This window comes from Podarcis gaigeae (genome assembly GCF_964106915.1).
Source record: "Podarcis gaigeae genome assembly, chromosome: 12".
In the NCBI taxonomy this organism is placed as follows: Eukaryota; Metazoa; Chordata; class Lepidosauria; order Squamata; family Lacertidae; genus Podarcis; species Podarcis gaigeae.
This window is the reverse complement of record NC_139688.1, coordinates 24,086,534-24,110,169: the sequence shown is the minus strand read 5'-3', so window position 1 is coordinate 24,110,169 and position 23,636 is coordinate 24,086,534. Positions and strand designations below refer to the sequence as shown.

The window sequence follows — 23,636 nt, the reverse complement described above, 5'->3', positions numbered from 1 at the left end:
TATCTGAAGAAGTGTGCATGCACACGAAAGCTCATACCAAGAACTAACTTAGTTGGTCTTTAAGGTGCTACTGGAAGGGAAAAAAAATTTTGTTTTGACTATGGCAGACCAACACGGCTACCTATCTGTAAACAGTCCATTTCAGTTTGGTCTCAGTGGCCTGCCATAAACAAAATGGTTGGGATGTGCTCAGGTGAAGAGGAAGCAGAAATAGAGGTTAACCACTGAAATGGCTACATGTTAAGGAGCTCCTGCATCAGAAATAACTGCATATTTTATTATCGATTTTCCATAGAACTGATAAATCCAGATTAAATTAAGAAAAACAATGGGTTGATACTTGGATGATGATGACCTGGTGTGGGTGGTGCAGAAAACTTACATGCACAAGCAACAAGGATTACACAATAAACTCCTATCTGGAAGCCCCCAGTGTTTCCTTTTTAACCATTTGAACTTTAAAATATTTTCTTCTGCCTTCCAGTCAGACAGTCTCCCACAGTTGTTATGCCCCTTAAAAATCAGCAGTGGTAGTGATGTAGGGAAACTGCATGCGTACCTTGAAAGCACTTTCAATTTTGCTGAACGGCATTCAATTATGCATGGGTTTTATTAATAGCAGGCCTCTGTGCTGATGAACCATCTAGTCAAATGCCTTGGCATATTGAAATGAAAGCAATTTTAGAGACAAATGGAACAGTCCTTTCCCCGTCACCTGTAAATAGATTTGGTTTACATCAAAAAGAAAAGGATGTCAAGAAGGTGCAAACAGGCAGCTGACTTCATCGACCCAGCACACACTGCTCTTAAGTATTTATTGTAAACAATGCAAGCTGAATTACACTGGCAAGATATTGTGATTGAATTATGGTAGCCAGGTGATCTTTTTAGTAGTGATGAAATGGCAAGGCACAACATTTAAAGCATTTCAAAGTCTCATCCATTTCCGCAGTAGACAGAGATTATAAAAGAGTGGCCGCATTAGTCTGTTGCAGCAGAATTTGCAGAGTTTTGTGACACCTGGGAGACACATTTATCATGCCGTGAGCTTTGGGAGGCAAGAGCCTACTTCATCAGATGCACAATACGGGAGGTGCTCAGTGCATCTGATAAAGAGCGCTGGAACTTGGATTTGTCATAGACCCTGACAGTGAGTCTGACACTGATTCAAAGGAAGAAGCAATCCCATATCTGGTCCCCAGCAAAGACCTAGATACTGACATAGTAGACATGCTTTACAGGACCTGTTTGTTTGTTGCTTTTTTGGTATTCCTAAAAGGCCCTGTTGGTTCATGTGGTCTTATGCAGCACAGCATAAATGATTGCAATAACTGCTTGATAGCTGCCCTGATGAATAAAGTGAATAAAGCGCCTGGGCTCTGCTGCCAGAAGCTCCCAGTTCAGTCCCCTGGTGCCGAGTAGAGGTCACTCATGTGAACCTTTCCCCATGCCTGGGGTGCCAGTTGGGTTGGGGGGGAAAGGCCAGTCTGTATTAGTCACATGCCCTCTCCTGCAGTATGGGACCTCACTATATGGAAGTAGCTCTGACACTGCTGGCATTGTGTGAGAAGGGCACTTTAATCTCTGCTTGCTCCCAGTAGCTCCAAATTGTGGCTCTTGATTTTCTGACACTTATAGAAGAACTGTGCCTCTCAGGGCTGAAGTAGCACCCTTGTGACTACCTGGGTGGCATGGCAACAAGCTATGTCAATAGCGTTCACCTGGCATCTCCTGCATTCAGGTCTGAGCAGAGTCAACAATCCCATTTAGCCAAGAGTAATAGTGCCCTGTTCATTCGGTTAGGAATACATTTAACAAGTACTACTGCAATTACTATGCTTTATGGTTTTGCATTGATCTGGCATGCTGAATAAATCTCTGTTGTTTCCTTTCTACAAGAGTGCTGGAGTATTCTATTGCATTGTTGGTTGTCGAAGATATCAAAAGTAATCCCACCTATTTAGATTGATTTCTTTTGCTCAGGCAAGCTGGTTTGTAATTGAAGACCAGATTAATTTATAGTCACATAATAAAAAGTGGGGAAATCGAGAGTTTTTCAGATACCAAAGGGGAAAAAATCAATTTAAATTAAAGTCTTTTCAAATTCAAGTTAGCTCTTTAAACTTTTTCAGTTACAAGAATGAACAAAATACACAGAAAACATTTGAGCCTTTAGCACTGCATCCCACATTTTGATCTAAGGTGCTTTCATGCATCACACATTTTCCCGAAATCCATTTCCAGTGTCTAAATAGAGAAATCATTTAGTCCGATGCCTGATATATGCGAGCACTTGCTCCTTAATAGACAAGCGAGTGTGTTGTCCTGCAAGTAGCTCTATTTTATCAAGCTATACATTCATTATTTTTGTTTTACTTTTTTTCCTTTGAAGAGCTGTTCACCCACAGGAAATGTCACTTGGGGGCTATAGCTGATGGTGAGCAGAATCTGAGGCCCAGCAAGGTTGCCTAGTTCTTTCCCTCTCTCGGCTGCCTCATTCCTTCTCTACCTTTCCCTTGTTCTCACTTGCCCAGCAATCCATTCCCAGAGGGACAGCCCTAAGAGGAAGAGCAGGTCCACAGTGTTTGAAGTGCAAATAATACTAAGACTCTTGTGGAATTAAGCCAAGGGCCAGAGTTGTGCCTCTGGGAACCCTACAGACAGGACCTCCTATCCGTGTGTGTGTGTGTGTGTGTGTGTGTGTGTGTGTTTAAAAAAGCATACATAAAAGTGGGAGAGTTTTGCAGCAAATGCATTGCTGTCAACATCTACTCACCAGCAGCAACAGCCCCCATATCAGAGACACAAAAACAGACCCTGCATGTACAAATGCCTGCCAGGACAGGATGCATCCAATGAAATGGAATCTAGTTTCCAACAGCTGATGCAAGAATAAATGGATTCAGAGAAGAGAAAGAATACTCTAAAACTGAACTAAATAAGTCAGTCAGTGAAGAAGGATCAAGATAGCAGGAGGAAAGATTCACATTCTTGTCAAAACAACAACAAGTGAATGAGAAGCCAACTGGTTTGAATTCTCACACGTGTATAAGGAATCTTACACTTCCAACAGTGCAGATGCACCTGATCCAAATCTGGCTTCTGCCATAGGTCCTTTCGTATGTTAACTTCCCTCCATGGCACCCAATAACAGTGCAGTCCTCTACTCAGAAGTTTAATGGTGCTTACTCCCTGTGTCTTTAGGATTGCAGCCAAAGCCACAATGATTATACCTTGTTACTAGGTCACAGCCAGGCTAGGGAAATGCCCAAGAGAATCCAAAGTGACATGTGTGAAATATTTGGTTTCTCTCAAGTCTGTCTTTTTGGGTGAAGGTCCAAACATTAGTTTTCTTCTTACTATTTAAGCTGGCACATATTTCTGCTTTGCCTATGCAAAGACCTGCTTATATATCTCTCTCACCATCTGGAAAACCTGAGTGTTTCCCCCCAAAGCAGCAATACTACTTTGCAGGGAGGTCATTTATCATCTTAACATATGTAAATTTGGATTTCTGCCGATGAAAGTTGCACCAGTTAACAAAGTTGTACTATCATTATTTTGAAAAATGTAATCATCATTTTTGACCTCCATCTGAACTGATGTGTCTCTCTGTAGTCTCCTTTTGTAAGCAGGTAACACTCTTGCATTCGGCTGAGCTTCTGGAGACTCGTGGTGACTTCTTTCTTTGGCTTTTCATAAAGTTTCAAATGTTATTTTTACTATTTTAGTTGAATTATTTTAGTTTGTATGGATTGCTATCATTTTTAATTAATTAATTAATTAATTAATCAATTGATTTCTTTTCTATACCGCCCTTCATCTAATTATCACAAGGTAATTTTCAATATTAAAATAATAATAATACACAACATAGTAACAAACAAAAGCAATAACACACAGTTTAAAAGGCCATAGATTTCATTAGCCAAAGACCTGGGAGAAGAGAAATGTTTTTGCCTGGCATCTAAAGATATGTAATAAAGGTACCAGATGAGCTTCCCTGGGGAGAGCATTCCACAAGTGGGAAGCCAACACAGAAAAGGCCTGTTCTTATGTTGCTGCCCTCCTGACCTCTCACAAAGGAGGCACATGAAGAAGGGCCTCACGTTACTATTGCAGGGTCCAGGTTGGTTCATATGGGGAGAGGCAGTCCTTTGTATTTTCAAATAGTTGTAAACCACTTTGTGAACAGACTTGTATTATTACAAGTAAATAAATAAATCAAGGATGGAGAACTGGATCTGACCAGTTTGACAGGTAGATGGGACTGTCCACTTGTGACCCATTTTCCCCATCCTACCCCCAATGGTGTGGAATTAAACCATGCAGGCACAAGACCCAATGATTGTTGGGCTATCAAAGCACCATCCTTGGCTTGAATGGAAGCTTCAACGATAATAAATAAATGTGGTTTTCTTTGTGTCACCAGGCCAATATACCACCGTCCCAGGAAGCTGTAACTTTGAAACACAAGGCCACGACTGGACTGCTCTGTGTGGATTTACACAAGATCCTGAAGATGAATTTGACTGGGACATTCACAGCAAAGCTGTCATAGAACCAGGAGGTCCACTCAAGGATCACACACCAGGTAATACACTGTTTTGGGGAAATGATTGAAAGCTGTTATTCCTGAAACAGATATCCTCAAGCCATTCGCTGAATGAGCCAGGTCAGTGGTGGACACGAAATCAATTTTGTGTGCTGTGCAAGGAGGCAAACCACGGTGAGCAAATGCTACCAGGAACTAATTGGAAAATGCCAATGGATGTTTTGTTTTCTTTGGTGACAATACAAGCATAAATAAGACACCACAGAAGACAGAGGAGAGATGGGCAAAACAGAGTGCATTGGATTTTGCCTGACAGTGCTGCCTGAACGGGAATAAAATAAGACAGCGTGACGTGGCCAGTTATCAGCTATTTTCATCATTGCTTTAGTTCACAACAGACAGTATAATTTTATAGGTTGTTCTTTTCAATGCAGCCCTGGTGATAGCATTCCCGATGCTCTGCTATGGTTGGGTGCATTTATTTATTCATCTCTTAAGAATGGGCTGCTAAATAATACATAAAGATACTAATTAATCAGAAATCCTTGGGAGAAAATACTGTTCTGGTAGATTAAATATGCCTTCTGTACATTTGCCTGCATTTTTTAAAATAAAAAAACCTGTTAATTAAAGTATTCTTGTAAACTTTTCCCCTTCTAGGCCTATTTTGATGAAGAATTAAGAGTAACAAATAGTGTAACAATTGTTGACTACAGTGGCAACTGGCGCATCCAATCTTCTGTTGTAGTAGGTTTATTTGTGCAAGTTGTCTAATGGATTTTCTAAATACTTCCATGGGTCATCACACAAGCATGATGAAGGAAGTATTTTGCTTTAATGGCTATAGCTGTCATTGAAAAAGAATTCAGCTGAGTCCTGCTGATTCACACATGCATCATTTGATCATCTCTTGATTACATACCACATGCCTCTCAGCTGAATGTGTGAAACTCTCTCCATAGAAAGATAGTGACAAGGCTCACTAAATACCTAGAAAGGCAGAACAGGATTACAGTAGCAGGTCTCCCCAACCCCTGTGTGTTCAAGTCAGGTACAGAGCCAAATGCACATAAGCTCTAGAGAAAGACGGTTCGCTAAATGAACCAAGGAGGTAAGGACTGCCACTGAACTGCCCTTCACATTTTCTATGTCACATTTTCTTGCCTCAATAGAGCTATTATTTTTGAGTTTACTGTGGATGACAAAAAGTTCTAGCTGTGGGGACAATTGTGGCAATACTAGAAGTATTTGTTGTTGCTGGCATCCGTCTGTCTTGAGAGACAATGGAGTTCGTCTCTGGGGATGCATAAGCAGCACGGAAGTGACCTCCCCAGGGCAAAAGCCCGGGAAGTGTGTATGGAGATCCCGGGCTGCCCAGACAACAGGACCCCCCTCTTGGCCTCACTGATGTGGTACAAAGGAAAGCAGAGCAATACGTTTGGCACCAGCTTGGCTGCAGGAGTTGCTGGAAGGAGGCACACAAGGCACCATCCAATCATCTTAAGGACTCTACTCCTGATTTGTGTAGGGTATACTCCTTAGCCTTTTCTTCTCCCAAAGATATCCTGCAAGGGTGTTGAGGTTTAGGACACAGTTTTCTTTCTCCTAGATGGGCTATCTTCCCAGGTTGGTGAGCCCCATCCGCTCCTCACTTTGCTCTAAAACATGTGCAGAAACTGTCTTCTTGACCGTTGGACCTACTGTTGTTTTTGTCTTTGCATGTAAGGGAAGTCCAACCTTGCTGTATACAGTGGTACCTCGGGTTACATACACTTCAGGTTACATACGCTTCAGGATACAGACTCCGCTAACCCAGAAATATTACCTTGGGTTAAGAACTTTGCTTCAGGATGAGAACAGAAATCATGCTCTGGCTGTGTGGCAGCAGCTGGAGGCCCCATTAGCTAAAGTGGTGCTTCAGGTTAAGAGCAGTTTCAGGTTAAGAACGGACCTCCGGAACGAATTAAAAACTTAACCCGAGGTACCACTGTACCTACATTACTAATCATATATGTTATAAAGAATGTTTTGCCTTTTTTTCTATAGACCAACAGAGCTTCAATTATAGACTCCTTATCCATTGCAAATTTTTAGGATACATTTTGGGTCCTTCTCAAGTGTTTCTGCTTTGCTTGAACTCTGAGGCCCTGCTCCAGTTCCCTCAGCATTGCAAGGCAGGGTGCGGCATCCCATTTACTCAAGGTTTTCAAGCGGCCCCACACATCACTCTTCCTTGAGCTTCCAAAAACCATTTCAAACCTTTCTAATGACTAGACTAGAAGGTGTAGCCAAATGGCCTCTTGTTAGGCCCCTTCACATAAACCCACTAAAACTGTCAGATCTGGATTAAATGTGCCGTTGATTTGCTCCAGGAAGGTGATTTTTTTGTACTTAGTAAAGATACCTGACAAATGAAGACAAAAAGTCAAATGACATATCACGTGAGAAACTTGCAATCAGGATCTTGTGAGGGGTTTTTTAAATTAAAAAATAATAATATTAACATTAGCCGGGAAAAGTGATTAGACTGGCATTTCAGTACTGGGAGGACGCTTTAATACTCCCCCCCCCCACGCCAGTTTCCCAGTTTCTCTCCTACACTCTGTCCAAGACAATATGGGGGTCACTGATACTGCACAACCAGTGGTGTTTAGTTCCTAGACAGTTGTGTGCTGGAATTCTTTAAATAAGGTAGAGATGAGGAAGCTTAGGCTCAGGGGCCAAATCCATCCTTTCTGGCCTTTCTCATCCTACCCTCAGAACTATCTTCAGGCCACACCCTTCACCAGCTTTGCTTTGCACCCTTCTTGAGTGCTTCTGCCTTCCTTGTACTCTGAACATGCTTCTTCCTTACCTGAATAGAGGACTGAGTATGAAGAAACTAACCTACTGTACAAAGGGGAAATTTACACTCACCCCCTTTGCTTCTGACCCTGCCCACCACTGGAATGTGGTCTGCAGAAAGTTGCCCAGAAAGCAGTTTGGTGCTATGACTGAAAAACTTTCCTCAACCTGGAATAAGGGAATGAAAAACCATTAGATAACCTGCTTCAGGGAGTTCAAAGTGTTCTTCACCCTTCTTTGTGACAGTTGTCCAGTGGTATCTTTTTAGGGTATCTACTCATAGCCCAGGATAGGCAGTGAGAAGTGAGCATAACCCTATTAAATTTGTGTCACAGGAGGATCCTTAACCCCAAGATCAACCCTGATAAAGTTATCTGCCAGAAACCAGGTTGGCTGATTCAGGATACATACCCATTGCCTATGCCAAAGCTGACTTGCACCAGGAATCAATAAAAGTTGTAGCCATTTCAATCCCAAGCCGGTGTCGTGTCATTTTTGCTGCTTCTACACCTCCAACCGCGTCCCTGGTGGCCCGCTGTGCCTGGGTTTGCAAAGTTGATGGTTTCTATTATCCCACACAGAAGTGTGTGAGAGAGAGTCTAAGGATGCTTTAGCTTCTAATGAAGTGCACTTGTTAGAACTTCCTTAGGTAGCTCTTTCTTTTGAACTAATCTCAAAGTCTTAATAGGTTTGTTTGCATTTCTTTTCCTGCAGAGGAATACCATCAGCATGACTCCATACAGACTGAGTACCGGATGCAAACATATTGTTCTAATTAAAGATAAGGATGAGGAATTTGAAGAAACAAGAGGGGCTTAATAAACCTAACAATATTTTGAAGAATTAAAAAATGCCATTGTGGAGACGATCTATATGTCTCTGTACTGAACGCCCTTAGTATTGACCATGTTTTGCAGTTGTACATAAATAATTATCAAACAGAAACTTTTGGAAGCGTTATTTGGCTCTGTATTTCCCCCTTTTTATTAGAAAACAGAGGGAAAATATTTAACTATTAAAGTAGAGACGAAAAGGCTGTGGAGAGTTTCTGTCATTATTACAATCTGTATAAGTAAAATTATTAAATATTCATTATATATCCCTTCATTAATTATGCTATATAATTGACAATCTAAGCAGGTCTAACAGCAGTGGTTTTCTTTTCACAGAAACTGGACACACTGCCACTGCCAAACACAACTGACTCCTATACCACTTATGTAATTAAACAGTAGTCCCCCAAAACCTCACAGCCTTCTGGAACATTTGATTTGTCTTTAGAAAAGATAAACATTTTAAGCGCCATTCCTGCTTTCTAGACCCATAAGGAAACCACAATGTTTACCACAACTCACTTGTCTCAGAAATGATTGGCACAATAATCTAGTGATCTTTCCTACCACAGTCCGTGGTAATATTTTTTTGCCACAGTTGATTAGACATATATTCAGTGATGAAATGGTCCTCTGAATTTACTAGCGCAATTCTGGATTTTGCATTCCTAAGGGCAGTGCCACAATCAGAGAAAGGGTCATGGTCACCCAGGTAAAAGATGGTGTCTGGGTCATCCTTAGAGGGGTTCAGGATCTGGAGTAAATCACACTGGGGGGGGGGGGCTTTCCTTCATTTCCTCCTGCCTCTACTGCCACTGCTCCTCTTCATGGTGATAGTGGTGGTAGCCTTTCCTCCTGTGCCACTTCCATTTTTTTCATTTGCTTCAGTGGTAAGGCTATCTGTGTCCCACTCTCCCTTTCTCCTTTGCTGTAGGAAGAAAGGAGGTAGAGAGGTAAAGAGCCTCACCAATTGAGTAGAGATGTGTCCCCCATTGTGTGGGCCATGGGTGGTTGTTCCTGTTGTCATCTCCCCCCCCCCTCCCCCCGGCCAGCCTTGGATGCTGGGATGTGAGGAAACCAATGATAACAGCCTCCAGCTGCTTCTCTTGAGCCCCCCGCCCCAGCTATTCCTGTGTGTTGTGTGTGCCATGAGGCCTGCCCTACTCCTCCTATTTCCCTGCTGCCCTCAGGTGTGGTGGAAGATGCTGTTCCATCACCAGTGAAGATTCAACTGCTTGTGTGGTTTGCTTCTCTACGTTGAATTGGGGGAGGGCACCATCTTGTCCTTTCTGTCAGGCAGCAAAATGTCCTTCATCTACTTATTTATTTAGAAATCAGCTTTTCCCATAGATAGTTGTATGAATAAGCACTAAGTCTCTGCTGCTAGATTCATAAAGATAACATTCCCTAGTCACTCTGGTAGTACGTAATGTCACAATTGTATTTCAAATTAATCCAAAACTTCTATTCCTTGGATCTGCATTATCAAGCAGATGGATCAAAAATCCCCACTCATTCAACTACAAGCATACATTGAAAGACTGATTGTGAATATAATAACACGCTTAAGAGTTTAACAGGATAACGTCTTGCATCTGACACCCTAAGAGAAATATGTTTCCTTTTGTTTTAAAACATTAATACTAACAGGATTTCTTTTGTCTTCTTGAAGGTAATGGGCACAATTTTTTGTATGTCAATTCATCTACTCAACAAAAAGGGGACAGAGCAAGAATAGTTACCACCCAGTACTTCCCATCCAGTCTGGGGATATGCACATTGCGCTTCTGGTTTTGGCCATTTAATTCCCCTGAAACTGGATTGTTAAAGGTAAGCAAAACAAGGAATTTAATATCTAGTAGATTATAGTTGTATTATTCATCCTTTTCTTGGTTGCCAGTTCCATTATTTCCCACACTATAGTCCAACCTGCTTGAAAAAACAAAGTCAACATTGGCAGCGCTACGATGTTCTCATTTCAGAAGAGCTGTGCATGCAGTCCCTCCCAGTCACTGTACACAATCTCAAGATAATGTTCTTATACAAGAACAACTTATCAACTTATTTTCACACCGTCCAATCTGTTTTGCTAGATATTTTGCGTGTGGAATACAATGGAAATGTAATGTAATTGAGGGTGGACATATCTTTCCATTTCAGTTTCTCTCAATTTCTCATTTTTCCAGTCTTAAATTCAGTTCTCCACTTTTCAATATCAGTTTGTGGGTTTTTTTATCCTCATGAAAAGTCATCAGTATTTTACTGCAGATTTCTCCGAATACATTCATTAGCATTTTTGCAAAGTGGTTTTCCCTAATAGTGTATGTTATTTTCACTGATATATCCCTTTTTATGAACATATATCTTAGTATTTGAATTTTTGTACAGCTGGGGAACTGCACTGCAATATTTGGAGAATTTCAAAGGATGGCTTTTGTTTCGGTTCTGTTATTGTTTAAAGTGCAAGTTAGATAGTTCACCTTTAAATGCAAACTGAATCACATTTCTCCACTAAGAGTAAATGCACTGCATTAATTCCTGCACTACTCTTTTTTTACTAAGGTGTATGTGTGTGTGCTGAACATTGGCTGTGTGATTTAGAGTTGCATGTTCTGCACTGCTGGAGAAACTTGGAGCAAAGCAGCCTTGACTGTTTTCATCTCCATTGTGACTCCCATGGCTCTCTGTGGCTTGTGCTTGTCTTTGAAGCAGCTGTGTATTGGTGTTCCATATTAGGAACTAGAAAGATTTTCTAGTAATGATGGTGACGTTCTGTGTACTCAGAAGATTGCTTCTAATGGAAGCCTTGTCCTTGAAGCTACAGATCTTAGGTATGTGATACCTGAAGAACCGCATATTGTTACCAGCGTCCAGAAACTACTGGATTGCTTTTGCAGTAGTTATTCTACTTATTTAATAATATGTGCAAAGCATTGACTGCTGAAGGTCACTTTTATGTGGCTCCTGAACTTTGTGCAAACCAGTCCAGGGACCATACATCAGCCATTAATGAAGAAGAAGAGTTTGGATTTGATATCCTGCGTTTCACTCCCTTTAAGGAGTCTCAAAGCGGCTAACATTCTCCTTTCCCTTCCTCCTCCACAACAAATACTCTGTGAGGTGAGTGGGGCTGAGAGACTTCAAAGAAATGTGACTAGCCCAAGGTCACCCAGCAGCTGCATGTGGAGGAGCGGAGACGCAAACCCGGTTCCCCAGATTACGAGACTACCGCTCTTAACCACTACACCACACTGGCTCTCAAATGAGTTTTTCCTGTGTTGAATTTTGTGGACTTTCACATTATACACAATTACTTGGCAGTATATGAAATTAATCCAGGATTTTTAAATGCATTTTTTGTGACTTTGTAATATAGTTTTTAATAATTATTATTTTAAAATCCTTTGCATCGGGTTCCTGTTACATAATTTCCAGAGTGGCAGCTGTGTTAATCTGTTGCAGTAAAAATCTCAAAGAGTCTTGTGGTGCCTTACTTATTTATTAAGGTATAAGTCTACCCTTCACCAAAAAAAGTTAGTGTTTTAACTACCACAAGACTCATTGTTTTTGCAGATGATAAAAAACAGATTTGTCGTTTTGTTGTTGTTGTTTTAAAAAACCTTTAATAATTATTTCTAGAGGTTGTTTTCTCTGGTGTAAACATACTGGTGTAAAATCATGTATCAGAGGCAGCACTGGATGAATGCCTCTGAAATACAGTAGCAACCAATCAATGCACCAACAGATACAAAACTTGGAGAGTGGAGATGAAAACATAGGAACATTCAATGTATATTTCTGGCAACACAAAATTCAATTTTCCTTAAGGGACAAGTATAAAGGTACATGGTGTAATGCTGTCTGCTGTTCTGTTGAAGAAGCACAGCACTTCTTCTATTGCATCTCTATTGGATCTCTTCCCTAAAGCTAGTGCCAGGTGTTTCACAGGGATACCCTATTATTTAGGCATTGCAGACATTAATTGGTGCGTAGGCAGGAACAACCTCACAACAGTGTCTTGGAATTAAGAGATATCAGTAAGGCAGCTAGAAAGCAAAATGCTTGTGTTTCAGGGGAAAAGTCAAAACATCTGAGAAGCCCTAAAACAATAAGTGGTGAGGATCAAATGAAAAGTCTTGTACATTTTTAAATAGAAAGAGTTTTAAGGCAAGTCAAATAAACGCCCACGGCATCAGAAATAAATTTAATATTCCCCAAATTTAAAGAATAAATTCATGCTGGTGGAAGCCTCTTCCACACACACGTTTCTGTCATGACAGCCAGTGCCAGACTCGTACAGTTACATTCCGGGCCGTTGTACACATAAGCGAAATGCGTGTAAGTCGGGAGCCCACTGCAGTACATACAGCCTCCCGCCCAACAGCTGTTGAGTGAGGTAGCACAGTGCCAGTGAAAGCTCCTGTGCACCATTTTAGAGCCCTTGGGTTCTTTTTGTCTGGACTTTGGGCTCTGGGGAGAGTCTCCTTGTGAGCCACAAGGAATTTCCAGCTCTCTCCCACCATTTCAGGTTAGAATTGAAATATTTTCTGATGCTGTGCATCTACACAGTCGTACATAAGTGGTCGTGCATAAGTGGTGACTAACCTGGATTACAGCGTTGTTGTGGGGATAAAGTGGAGGAGAGCTTTATGTATCACCCTGAGCCTGCAACCTTATACAAACTTATCTGGGAGCAAATCCCAATGAAGCTTTCAGTAGATAAGCAGAGGATTGCACAATGAGCACCTTTGAGGAAGAGAAGAATATAAATGTATTTTTTTCCCGCAGCAAGACTCACAAAATCTACTTCTTCCAATGCAAAAAAGGGACTGATATTTTCCCTCCTCCATTACATATTTGTACTGAGATTGAAGGAGCGAGGCTGTCAGATGAACCATTCAGTACAGTACTCTATTTATTTCTTAACATTCTCAGTATCAGACCTTGGCACCCCATGTTACTTTACTACCTAGATAGAACAAGTTGAGGAGAATAATTGCAGTTTCCCTGTTCAGCATCCCTTCACTGCAGTGCTGCTTGAACATACTGCCATAATACTGGAAGTTAAAGCAAAAATTAATTCCCCTTGTGATAATATATGTCCAATATTTCAGTTTTCCAGCTTGTTAGGCAGTTCATATTACATAAATTGCTGTGAACTGGGGTGTAATAAATTACAGCAGAGGACAGGCCAATTTCATTAAAAATGACTAATTTTTTTATTACTCCATCTCACTTTTGAGGAAGGAAAACACAGAGTGGATCAGCAAATTTTTGTACTATTTCCCATGATTTGGAAGTGATGCCATGCTGTTCTGTGAAATGCTGCTTAGCAAATGCAAGTTTACTTCTGCCAATCAGAGCCTATAGCAGTTCTAAGGGGAGGAAGAAAGGATAAAACCTCAAAAGGATGGCTGAGCTGAGAAGATGGTTTGTTTTGGCTTACTGATAAATGCTTCTATGTTTATAAAATCTATCATCACTATCTTAAGGAGCTTGGTATTGAGCCATCAATTATATTATATTGTATGTGCAAATATGTATTAGGAGATATTTACCCCCTTTTTTTTGAACTTGTATTTGTGAGTTTTAGAAGAAATAAAAACAACATTTTCAATGCATTTCTAAATAAGGGTCCCAAACCTTTGGAGATGAAAGTACCAGAGACTTCAATAGGTCTTTCTTTTTATTTAAACTCCTAGACTTTCTTGACCAACAGCTGGCAACTCCCCACACACCCTAAAAACATCCCTGGCATAACACTACATGGAGGAGTGTTCAAAATCCATTTGCTGGAAATGCCCCACTTTTGCTACCCACTTCTCCCTCCATTAATCAAGCTATTTCTCTCTCCCTGTTCAAATACCTCCTGCTTTATCCTCCACTCTCCATATGATATATTCTCATTGCTATCATGAAAATGTGATTCCTTCTTTCTTTTGCATGCATTATGACACTTCTGTACTTACTAAATTGGTGTGTTTTCTGTATTTGGCTATCAATAGGTGTATGCCATTGAAGAATTTGGAATGGATATATTGATGTGGGCAGCAACTGGAAATACAAAAAATACATGGACCTATGCAAATGTCGTCCTTTCCAGCAATAGTCCTTTCAAAGTGGCATTTGAAGCGGAAGTAGGAGCTAATGAGCCCATTGAATTTGCTCTTGATGACATTTCGTTCATACCAGAATGTGCATCAGGAGGTACGTAATTCTACAGATAAGTTGCTGGACACATATACTTTACTCATTATCTGTGTATTAATATATTTATAATAGGTCCCCTCTTTGATATAAATACTTTGGGAACAAGTATGTTATTGTACACAATACGATTGGACTCCCCAAGATACTCAAGTGGTCATTTACTCATTGCATTTGATGTGTGTTTTCTAACATGAGTAATTCTCTTTCAGAAAAAACATGTGTGATGCACCTCTGAGGACCAAGCTACATGAAACAATTACAGGGCCACCTGCTACTTACTTCCCCTTAGTACTTCTCCCTATGTACCCCCCCCCCCACCTACATCCTGGGCTCAGATGCATTACGACCAAGCAGTTTTCCACTTGCCCTGTTTCTAGGCACAGAGCAGTTTTCTGTTTGCCCTACCTCTCCCTGGGAAAAGCTGCTCTTTAGCGCTGAATCAGAGCAAACATCAATCTGCTGAAAACCCAATTGACATTTACTCCAATTCAGCAATAAAACCTGGGTTTTCCCAGGGGAAGATGGCAGGACAAGTGAAAGTCTGGTTAAGCCCTGAGAGAAAGGGGAAGAATTGCAGGAATGTAAACCATGGACAAGCAGAGGTTCATCATGTGAGATAGGCTTTGATGGGTAGGAGAGAATATAATAATTGCAATTTATCCCTCCAGGCACCTGCATGTGCGGGTTAAACAGAATTTTACAATTTTTCCCTTGGGCGCAAAATTTGAAGGCCTGGGAAATAGGTTGCAAAGCTTGTTTTGAGCAAGTCCAGGTATGAAATAAGCTGGCTCTCCCTTTCTTACCATGTTTCTTACCAAAGAATCAGGCAACAAATATAAAAATATAATTTACTTATAATCTTGCTTTTGTTTGACAGCAGTAAAAACTAAGCAGGCAAAATATGCAAATTTACAGTATAACCAGCTTCAGACATCTGCCTGAGCTGGAGCAAGGACAGGGTATGCCTGTTCTTATGGCTGGTCACAGGAAGAGAGAGAGGAACAGGAAGTACTATTTGCTTCTTTCTGTCCAGGAGAGGAGGGGAAATGACATCACACAGAGCCCTCTCTACCACTTGTATTTCCATGGTCTGAGTATCTACCTATCAGCAATACAGCTCTGTGGTCTTACCGCTTTTTATGCTAACCAACAAGAATTTGAGTATCACCTGTCATGTTGTCATGTTGCTCCTTATCCGGGACTGTCTTTGTCCTCTGGATTTATATCTGATGAGGACAGATCTGCATTTGAAGAGTCTGATCTGCTATTATTACCGGTATGTCTAGTTTGGCCTCTTGAAGGTAGTTCACACTATAGAAAATCCATTCTTTTTTGTAGGGATATGACCACCCAGGTAAATGCCTTTATTTGAATGTAAATGAGGCAGCTGTATGCAAATAGTCATTTGTTTAACTCTCCATGTTTAAGAAGACTATTTTGTGTGTGATTGGCAATAAGCAGATGGCAACTGTGGCACTTATGGCTAAGTGAAAAATGATAGCAGTGCTGGAAAATATGCTCATGAATAATATACCACTAGTTGCTCTGCTCTAATTATGACCTCCAGTTGCAAAACACCTCTCTCTCTCCAGTGAGTTGTTTAACCCCATGTTTAAAACAATACCTCTTTTGTCAGTGATGATAAAAACATATCTTGTGGGAAAGAAGTCGCATACTGATATGAACTTGAAATATTTGTGGTGCAGCACAACTTTTGCACTTGTGAAAAAAACAAAGAATTGTTTTAATTTCTGCAGCATAGTTCACATGCGTCACAATTGACTTTGTATTGCTATTTTCAACCATAACCTTGTGACCTTGCTTATTAACAATCACTTCCATGGATATGAAACTGAAAATACATGTTTCCAGCCAAAGTTGGGAACTGTTAAAATGCAATGATTTCAAGGGGAGTTATTTAAGAATAAACTTTTTAAACTCAACCCAGTCAGGGACTTTATGCCTCAGAAGGGTTGTTAATGAATCAGGTATATATATATTAGATGATGATAGGTCAAATCTGACAGCCTTATAAATCCAAGGTTTACTGTGTGCATAACCTTTGCTCAAACTGCTTCAAAAATTGCATGATTTTGTCCTTGTTAGTCTGGCAGCAAAAACCAACTGATGCTGGTTTGGTTGACATTCACTCTAGTTGACATCAGTGGTATGGTGCCACAGTGAGAGATCAGTAAATCACCAACACGATGGTGTATTATGTTAGAAGACCTTTGAATTATGGATATGGCATTGCAGCTGTTTCTTGGTTTGGATCACTGCTCACAACTTCCAGTGTAAAAACACCAGCATCATCAGAATACAAGTCTGAGAAACTCTGCCTGTGCTAGTAATAGCAAAAGTAAATATTTGTTTTGTAATGGTTTTGGCTATACAAATAAATAATATTCATAAATAATATTTGTAAATGTAAATATAAAGATGACATTATATTTAAATAATGAAAATAATAATAATATAGAACGCCAGTGTCTGTAGCTCCTTTGTGCTATGACCTTGACTCTGATATTTACTTTTTAATGTTATTGCTGTAACTAACTAAGCTGCCCTACTATGTTGAACTGGATAAAAATGCCCAGTGAAGATTACTTTTTGGAGGTGAGTGAATTTAAATACTTTTAGGTTAAGGTTACCAGGTTTTTTCCAATGAATCCAGGGACACTTTTCAACTTCAACTGATTTTGTTAGGAGACTGATTTGTAAATCTGGGGACTGTACCTGGGAAATGGGGACGTCTGGTAACCTTATTTTAGGTCTTGCCTAAAATACAAGATGTTTGTTCCTTCTCTTCTCTTCTCTTATCTTCTCTTCCTTTTTTCTTTTTTTGAAAAAAAGAGCCTAGCACCACTTCAAGCAGCTTGACTGTTCAAGCTGCATTCCTAGGGAAAAATTGCCCCGGGAAAGATATGATGTGTCGCTCCCAGTGGCTCAGTTTTTTGAGGGAAATAATAGGTAACTTCCACTGACCACCCCTTAGATATTCTTAATATTCTCTCCCCACCCACCCACAGTGATTCCAAATATCCCTCTTCTATTTTCACATGGGACAAAAAGTCCCACAAAAGTGAAGTGAGCTAGAGATTCTTGGCCGAGCTTTTGTTTGAGCTGTGATCTCATGATAACGTACTGATAGGAAACAGGCATAGAGCATTCCCAGTTAATCAAGGCTTATTATGGAATAAAATTAGTTGCATTCATTTTTTAAAAAATGGGCAGGAAGACTCTACAGCCAATTCTGCTCAATTACAGGGGACGGACTGTCTCCCTTTGATGAAAAGCAACAGCTCCTTAACTTTTTGCCTTTTAGGTAAAGCACACTTTCTTTTCCCCTTTCCCCATATTTTTTCTTCATATATTTGTATAAAAGCTTTGCATTTTAAAAATGGATCTGTGTGTGTTTTGCACACAGCACTTAGCTTTGTTCCAGATTTTTTTCAACTCAAGATAAAGGAATAATATGAGAACTTGCTGTCACACTTTTCTTGTAATGTTCTCTTCCCTTAAAGGATTGCTTTGTTGCTGCAGACTTTTTGTCTTTCTTTCTGCATTATTACTTCTCCAGCCTCACTTTAATTACTTTAGGTTTCCCAGGGCAACATGTTCTAAATGGAAGCAATCACAATTTAGCTGGTTGGTAGCTCTAAGCAATAAAGCATTATCAACTTCTTAAGTTCACCAGAGGTTTTATTTTTTTCTTAAACAGCAAGACCTCATTAGACTGGGGGAATTTTGCTAGAATGTTGCCCCCCCCCAGCCATTTTTTAAAAAATGTTCGTGAGAAAGTATGATCTTGTGTCCTTCCAGTAAAATGCCAGAGTAACTTCAATACTTCATTCATTGTAAAACTGAGTGTTGTCATCTGCTGATGCTTCTTAATATTGTTCTCTTCAACATGAGTTTTGCCGTTACTGACCTACTGATGTGCTATATATTTGAAATTGTGGTGCTGAGTCATGTTCAGCCTTAATGTATTTAGTTACTGTTCATAATAGGGAGCATTTCATAGTGTGGTTTCTAGTGTACATTGTACTTTCTGGAATCTTGGAGCTCTCAGCTGCCTGTTATGTATTTGGAGGGTAGAGACACTGTTCAAAGTGTGCTTTTTGAACCTCTTGAGCTCCTGTAGTTTGCTGTAGTGGCTCATGGGTGGGATTTATTTCAGACATATTAGGTAGCAATAGAGGTCAATTGTATTTGAAATGCTTGCTTGATCCTTGATCTTTCCTACTACTCCAACACAACAAAGCTAACAATAACAGGAAGAAGTAGAACAATGGATTGCAGTGTTCAGTTCACATACCTGGGAATAGTCCTCTGGGCTTCTATTTCCTTTGATGGTTGGAGACAAAACATGACTACACAATAGTAACAGCTCAGACTGCAGTTCTTATTTCAGTCCTTGACTGCCTAGCTTCAGTCCTAGTCCCTGGAGCTACTGCAATGCTGAATTGCAATATGTAACATCGGGGGAGGGGGATAAAATCCTCTAGGCAAATCATACAAACCTAATGCAATCAATAGTGAAATAAAATAAAACTTGATTTTGGAGATGATTTGGAAAATGAAAACTGGGCTAGAACTATATCTGTGTAAATTTAGCCATGACCAGCTTCGTGTTTAGGGTGTCCTAGACAAAGTGCTCTCCAGCAGGCCTGTTCCTCCACTGACTAGATAAAAGAGTAAAATCAAGGGGGGGGGGGGGAGGGAAATCACAGCCATACTTTAAAATGTACTTTTAGTATTTTAACTAAGTACAGATTAAAATCACCTCATCTTTGTATGCATCTGGGTAGATGCTTAGAAACAATAAGATTTTTCTCAGGAGCTGAAAAGAGGAGAATGAAGTCACCTGCTTGATCTCAATAGGCAGGGAATTCCAAAATGTAAGCGATGTCATGCTAAGCAATCAAGTTCTTACAAATACAGAACAGGTATTATATGGTACCTGTAGTAGTGCCAGTTCAAAGTGGCCAATCAAAGTGGTCTAGTGGGCATATATGCCACTCTAGGCCACTGTAGGAATTTAAAATGACATTTAGGCTTGTACCATTGCCTAAATTGAAGTGTTTTTTGTTTTACTTTTAAAGGAGAGCCCAAGGCAAGCATCATCAGGGAGCCCTGCCAGGGTGCTGGGATCCTGGCAGCTGGCCCAAGATGTCAGATTCTGGCCCTGGAATTGAGTTCATGTTCTTCTTGCACTGCAACAGAATGAAAGCAAAAGGGAAATTCAGAGGGACTTGAATGGGAGTTGGAATTCTGCTTTCACAAGTCTGCTTTTCACTATCAAAACTGGGTAGCCAGTTTACTTGCTTTCCTTTTTTGACGGCTCCATTCCCTGATCTCTTCTTTAAGTCTACAAAATGATGGAAAGATTGTATTGGCCACTCCTGTTAGTAACAGCTTCTATGTCTAGATTCATCTGGAATCTAGACATCTAGATTCCATCTGGAGGAACATCTGGAGCCCCATTCTACCTCAAATGCTCTCAAGCACTGTTAGAGATTGTTTGCTGAGGTATGGTGCAATTTGTTACAACAGCAGCTTTGTTTCATAAATGCAATCTAGAGGGGGAATTCAGAAACATGAGCAAGAAGAACACTTTGAATTTGTCTGTGAGTCAGGAAGCCTATGCTGTCCCATCAAACTCTAATGTTTCCCGAGCAGATGGCCTCTGGGGTAGATTAGAACTAGATTACCTATTCCTTTATAGACCAAAAGCAAGACCTTGGGCACTCGCTCCCTGAATTATAGGCATCAGTAGTCTGTTTAATGCTTTGGTGAACACTCATGATAATTCACAACCCTGTCAGGAAGCCCATAAACATTGAAAGTTTGACTTTGTGAACATTGCAATGATCAGTCAAGTATGATACTTGTCCTTGTAGAGATCAGTTCTTTCCTGCAAATAAAGGTACACATGGAATGCTAACACTTTGACTGTTGCTTTGGAGTTTCAATACAGCTGGGAGTCTTCTTATGCTGGGAGCCTTAACTGGTATAATTTTGATTTATTCAGCATTGCAAAAGAGCACTGTTCTTTTTGTATCTGTTTAATATGTGCATCTACAGTCTAAACAGGGATAGAAATTCAGGGTCTAGTGAATAATTGAAAATTCACTGTTTATTTCACAGGATTTTGCTGTTAATTGCAGTTCTGGATCTGCAGATTTCTCTTGATCAGAAAAAGCTCTTAAGAATAAATAGTGTGTCTAAATTCCCTTTTATGGGATGAAATCCTAAGCACTGGATGGATGTAAATCCTATTGAACAGATTAGCTTGCAGTCAATAAGAAAATACCGCCCTGTTTGATTCCTCCAAATATTTTTTTTAAAAAAACAACTGGATTTGCTTTTGCTTTGTTAGTACTCCTGCATTGCCACACACTTTCTAGTTTCTTTAATTGTGCTTAAGTAGTGCTAAATGCTGCCTCAAAAGTGCCTTCCCTGTTTGTTCAAGAGGATGAGAGGGCAATCGTAAGCACAAGAAGGTGGCATGAATTAAGCCATCATAAATTAAGTGGGGGCAAAATATGCCAGTTCCACACTCTGTTCAGAAGTAAGGCTGCTGCTGGCTGAGCAGGTATAAGCCTTGGAGAGGGAAAGCAAACTTTTAAATAGTGTTTGAGTTACACCACCCCTTTTGTCTGGTTCCCAGGTCTTGCTGAATGGGTTTGGATGTGCTGTAGTCTAAGTCCCCTTCCCTCCTGCCACACCACACTGCTTTTCCAGGACTTGCACTGGTTTAAGATCCACATGGGTTCTGCTGAGCTGACTTGGAGGAGATACACCAGTGTTTTTCTGGCTGCAAACTTAAGTTAGTGTAGCCCTGTTGAGCTGGAAACCTCCCGGCTCAGCTAAAGATGTACCAGGTCTTCACTCACGCCAGCAGATTTGGCATTAGGACTGCACCCTAGGTCTAGTAATTATTATATTGACTTAATGTACATCTTACTCTTCCCCCTTTTCTGATATTTGTGGGAAATAATTCAAATCCTGACCAAGGAAATTTGTCCCTATGCTGATATCAAACTTTTTCAACACTTGAAAGTACTTTATCAATGTTTATTATTTAATATTGAAATCAAATGTCTTTAGGGCAGCTAGAAGAAAAGGGCATCTGAAAACAAACCACTTATTCAATCCTAAGGCTGCAATTCTAAACCCAGTGGGACTTACTACCACATAATCATGCACAGGATTTTCATAATTTAAGAGGGGATTATAATTTTTGCATCATGCCTAGAAACCACCCCTACTGCTAGAAGACAGTATTGAGGAGCCACTGGGAAGTACTCTCTGCAGACAGAGATGTCTTGTTTAGCCATCAGTCAGTCAGCTGTTCTTAACCTGAAAGGCTGTATCTAACAGGATGTAATTTCCAAGTGTTGCTAAGGCCCCGAGAGTCAGATCAGAGTTCAGTGGCGTGCCAGCCTAGTTCATGACTTCATTGCTTTGGCTACTAGTGAGGGCACAAATCATCTGGAGGACCTGCCAACTGCCTACCAAGGAGTTAGGCTTACTGTGATCAGCAATTGCTGGCAGTTCTAACTGCCCAAGTGAAATGATGCATTTAGCACTGTAACTTCCAAACTATCCATAATTCTTTGTTAAGAGAGAGGAAAACAATAACACACAAAATAGTTTCCCGTACTCCCCCACACCGTAACATATAAGCACAATATTGTATCCCACTAGTAGTAGCAACACGGGTGGCGCTGTGGGTTAAACCACAGAGCATAGGACTTGCTGATCAGAAGGTCGGCGGTTCGAATCCCTGTGACGGGGTGAGCTCCCATTGCTCGGTCCCAGCTCCTGCCAACCTAGCAGTTCGAAAGCACATCAAACTGCAAGTAGATAAATAGGTACTGCTCCGGTGGGAAGGTAAACGGCGTTTGCGTGCTGAGGTCCCCAAGACACCCCAAACCCAATAACTCAAACTTCACACATTATTTTTGTTTAAGGTTTTTGGCATAATTTTGGCCACAACTTTATTATCAATACAAATTGTGAGTGGTTGCTTAGGCATTGGTTAGACTATCTGTCCTCCCCGCCTTGGGGACAGCCCTGACTCCGTAGTCAGTGCGGAAGAGCAAGATCAGGGTCAACTGGAGCTGCGAAACAGACCCTCAGCTAATCCCCGCATGCTCCTTGGAACTTACACGGCCCGCACCCTGCACCAAGGGTTTGGACGAAGGGGATGGTAAGTTCCAGAATTCCTTTAACGGAATACCCGTGCAGCATTGGAGGGGCAGGCCCAGCCTATCCATACCCCTCCACCAACCAATTTTAACCAATGCCTAACCGCCAACCTTACAAGTTGTGACGATTTGCTACGCAGTAGGCAAAACCCAATTGGCACACACTAATCAGCCAAGAGGTAAATTCCTACTGGGCCCCCGCACCAAGGCGAACGACCCCATGACAGGCATAGCAAGGTCAAGCGAAGCCCAACAAGGGAGGGCGGGCGGGAGATCCGATGTCCACAGCAAAAGAGAAAGAGAAAGCTGTGGACCTTGCTTAAATAGCCACTGACCCCACCCCTAAGTTTGCAACATCAACTTTCCCCAGATAACCAGATCCTCCCATCTAAACAAGCCCTGGCTTTAACTTGCCTAGCAATCATGGGGTGCCTTGTATAGCCCCATCCGCAACCCGTGCTCTCCTTTTAGTGAGAACACGCTTTGCGTGCTGAGGTCCCCAAGACACCCCAAACCCAATAACTCAAACTTCACACATTATTTTTGTTTAAGGTTTTTGGCATAATTTTGGCCACAACTTTATTATCAATACAAATTGTGAGTGGTTGCTTAGGCATTGGTTAGACTATCTGTCCTCCCCGCCTTGGGGACAGCCCTGACTCCGTAGTCAGTGCGGAAGAGCAAGATCAGGGTCAACTGGAGCTGCGAAACAGACCCTCAGCTAATCCCCGCATGCTCCTTGGAACTTACACGGCCCGCACCCTGCACCAAGGGTTTGGACGAAGGGGATGGTAAGTTCCAGAATTCCTTTAACGGAATACCCGTGCAGCATTGGAGGGGCAGGCCCAGCCTATCCATACCCCTCCACCAACCAATTTTAACCAATGCCTAACCGCCACCCGAGCCCTTTACGCTCGCCGCCAACCACTCACAGACTAAACCACACCCTCAACTTGGACACCACTGCATCCAACCAGA

At 41.1% G+C, this 23,636-nt stretch overlaps 1 protein-coding gene and 1 long non-coding RNA gene across 6 annotated transcripts in view; one reads left to right on the top strand and one right to left on the bottom strand.

The window, feature by feature from the left end:
• LOC310828118 overlaps positions 1-8,001 on the bottom strand; it is a 42,682-nt gene extending 34,681 nt beyond the window's left edge. For both annotated transcript variants that reach the window (XR_014556691.1, XR_014556692.1), the window contains exon 1: positions 7,811-8,001. This is a non-coding gene — a long non-coding RNA (uncharacterized lncRNA). The remainder of the gene's footprint in view (positions 1-7,810) is intronic.
• The window catches only part of MALRD1 (MAM and LDL receptor class A domain containing 1), a 243,669-nt gene that overhangs the window by 155,422 nt on the left and 64,611 nt on the right, over positions 1-23,636 (top strand). For all 4 annotated transcript variants that reach the window (XM_083704544.1, XM_083704545.1, XM_083704546.1 and 1 more), the window contains 3 exons: positions 4,433-4,594; positions 9,905-10,062; positions 14,238-14,439. In XM_083704544.1, coding sequence (XP_083560670.1) covers positions 4,433-4,594; positions 9,905-10,062; positions 14,238-14,439 — 522 coding nt within the window. The remainder of the gene's footprint in view (positions 1-4,432; positions 4,595-9,904; positions 10,063-14,237; positions 14,440-23,636) is intronic.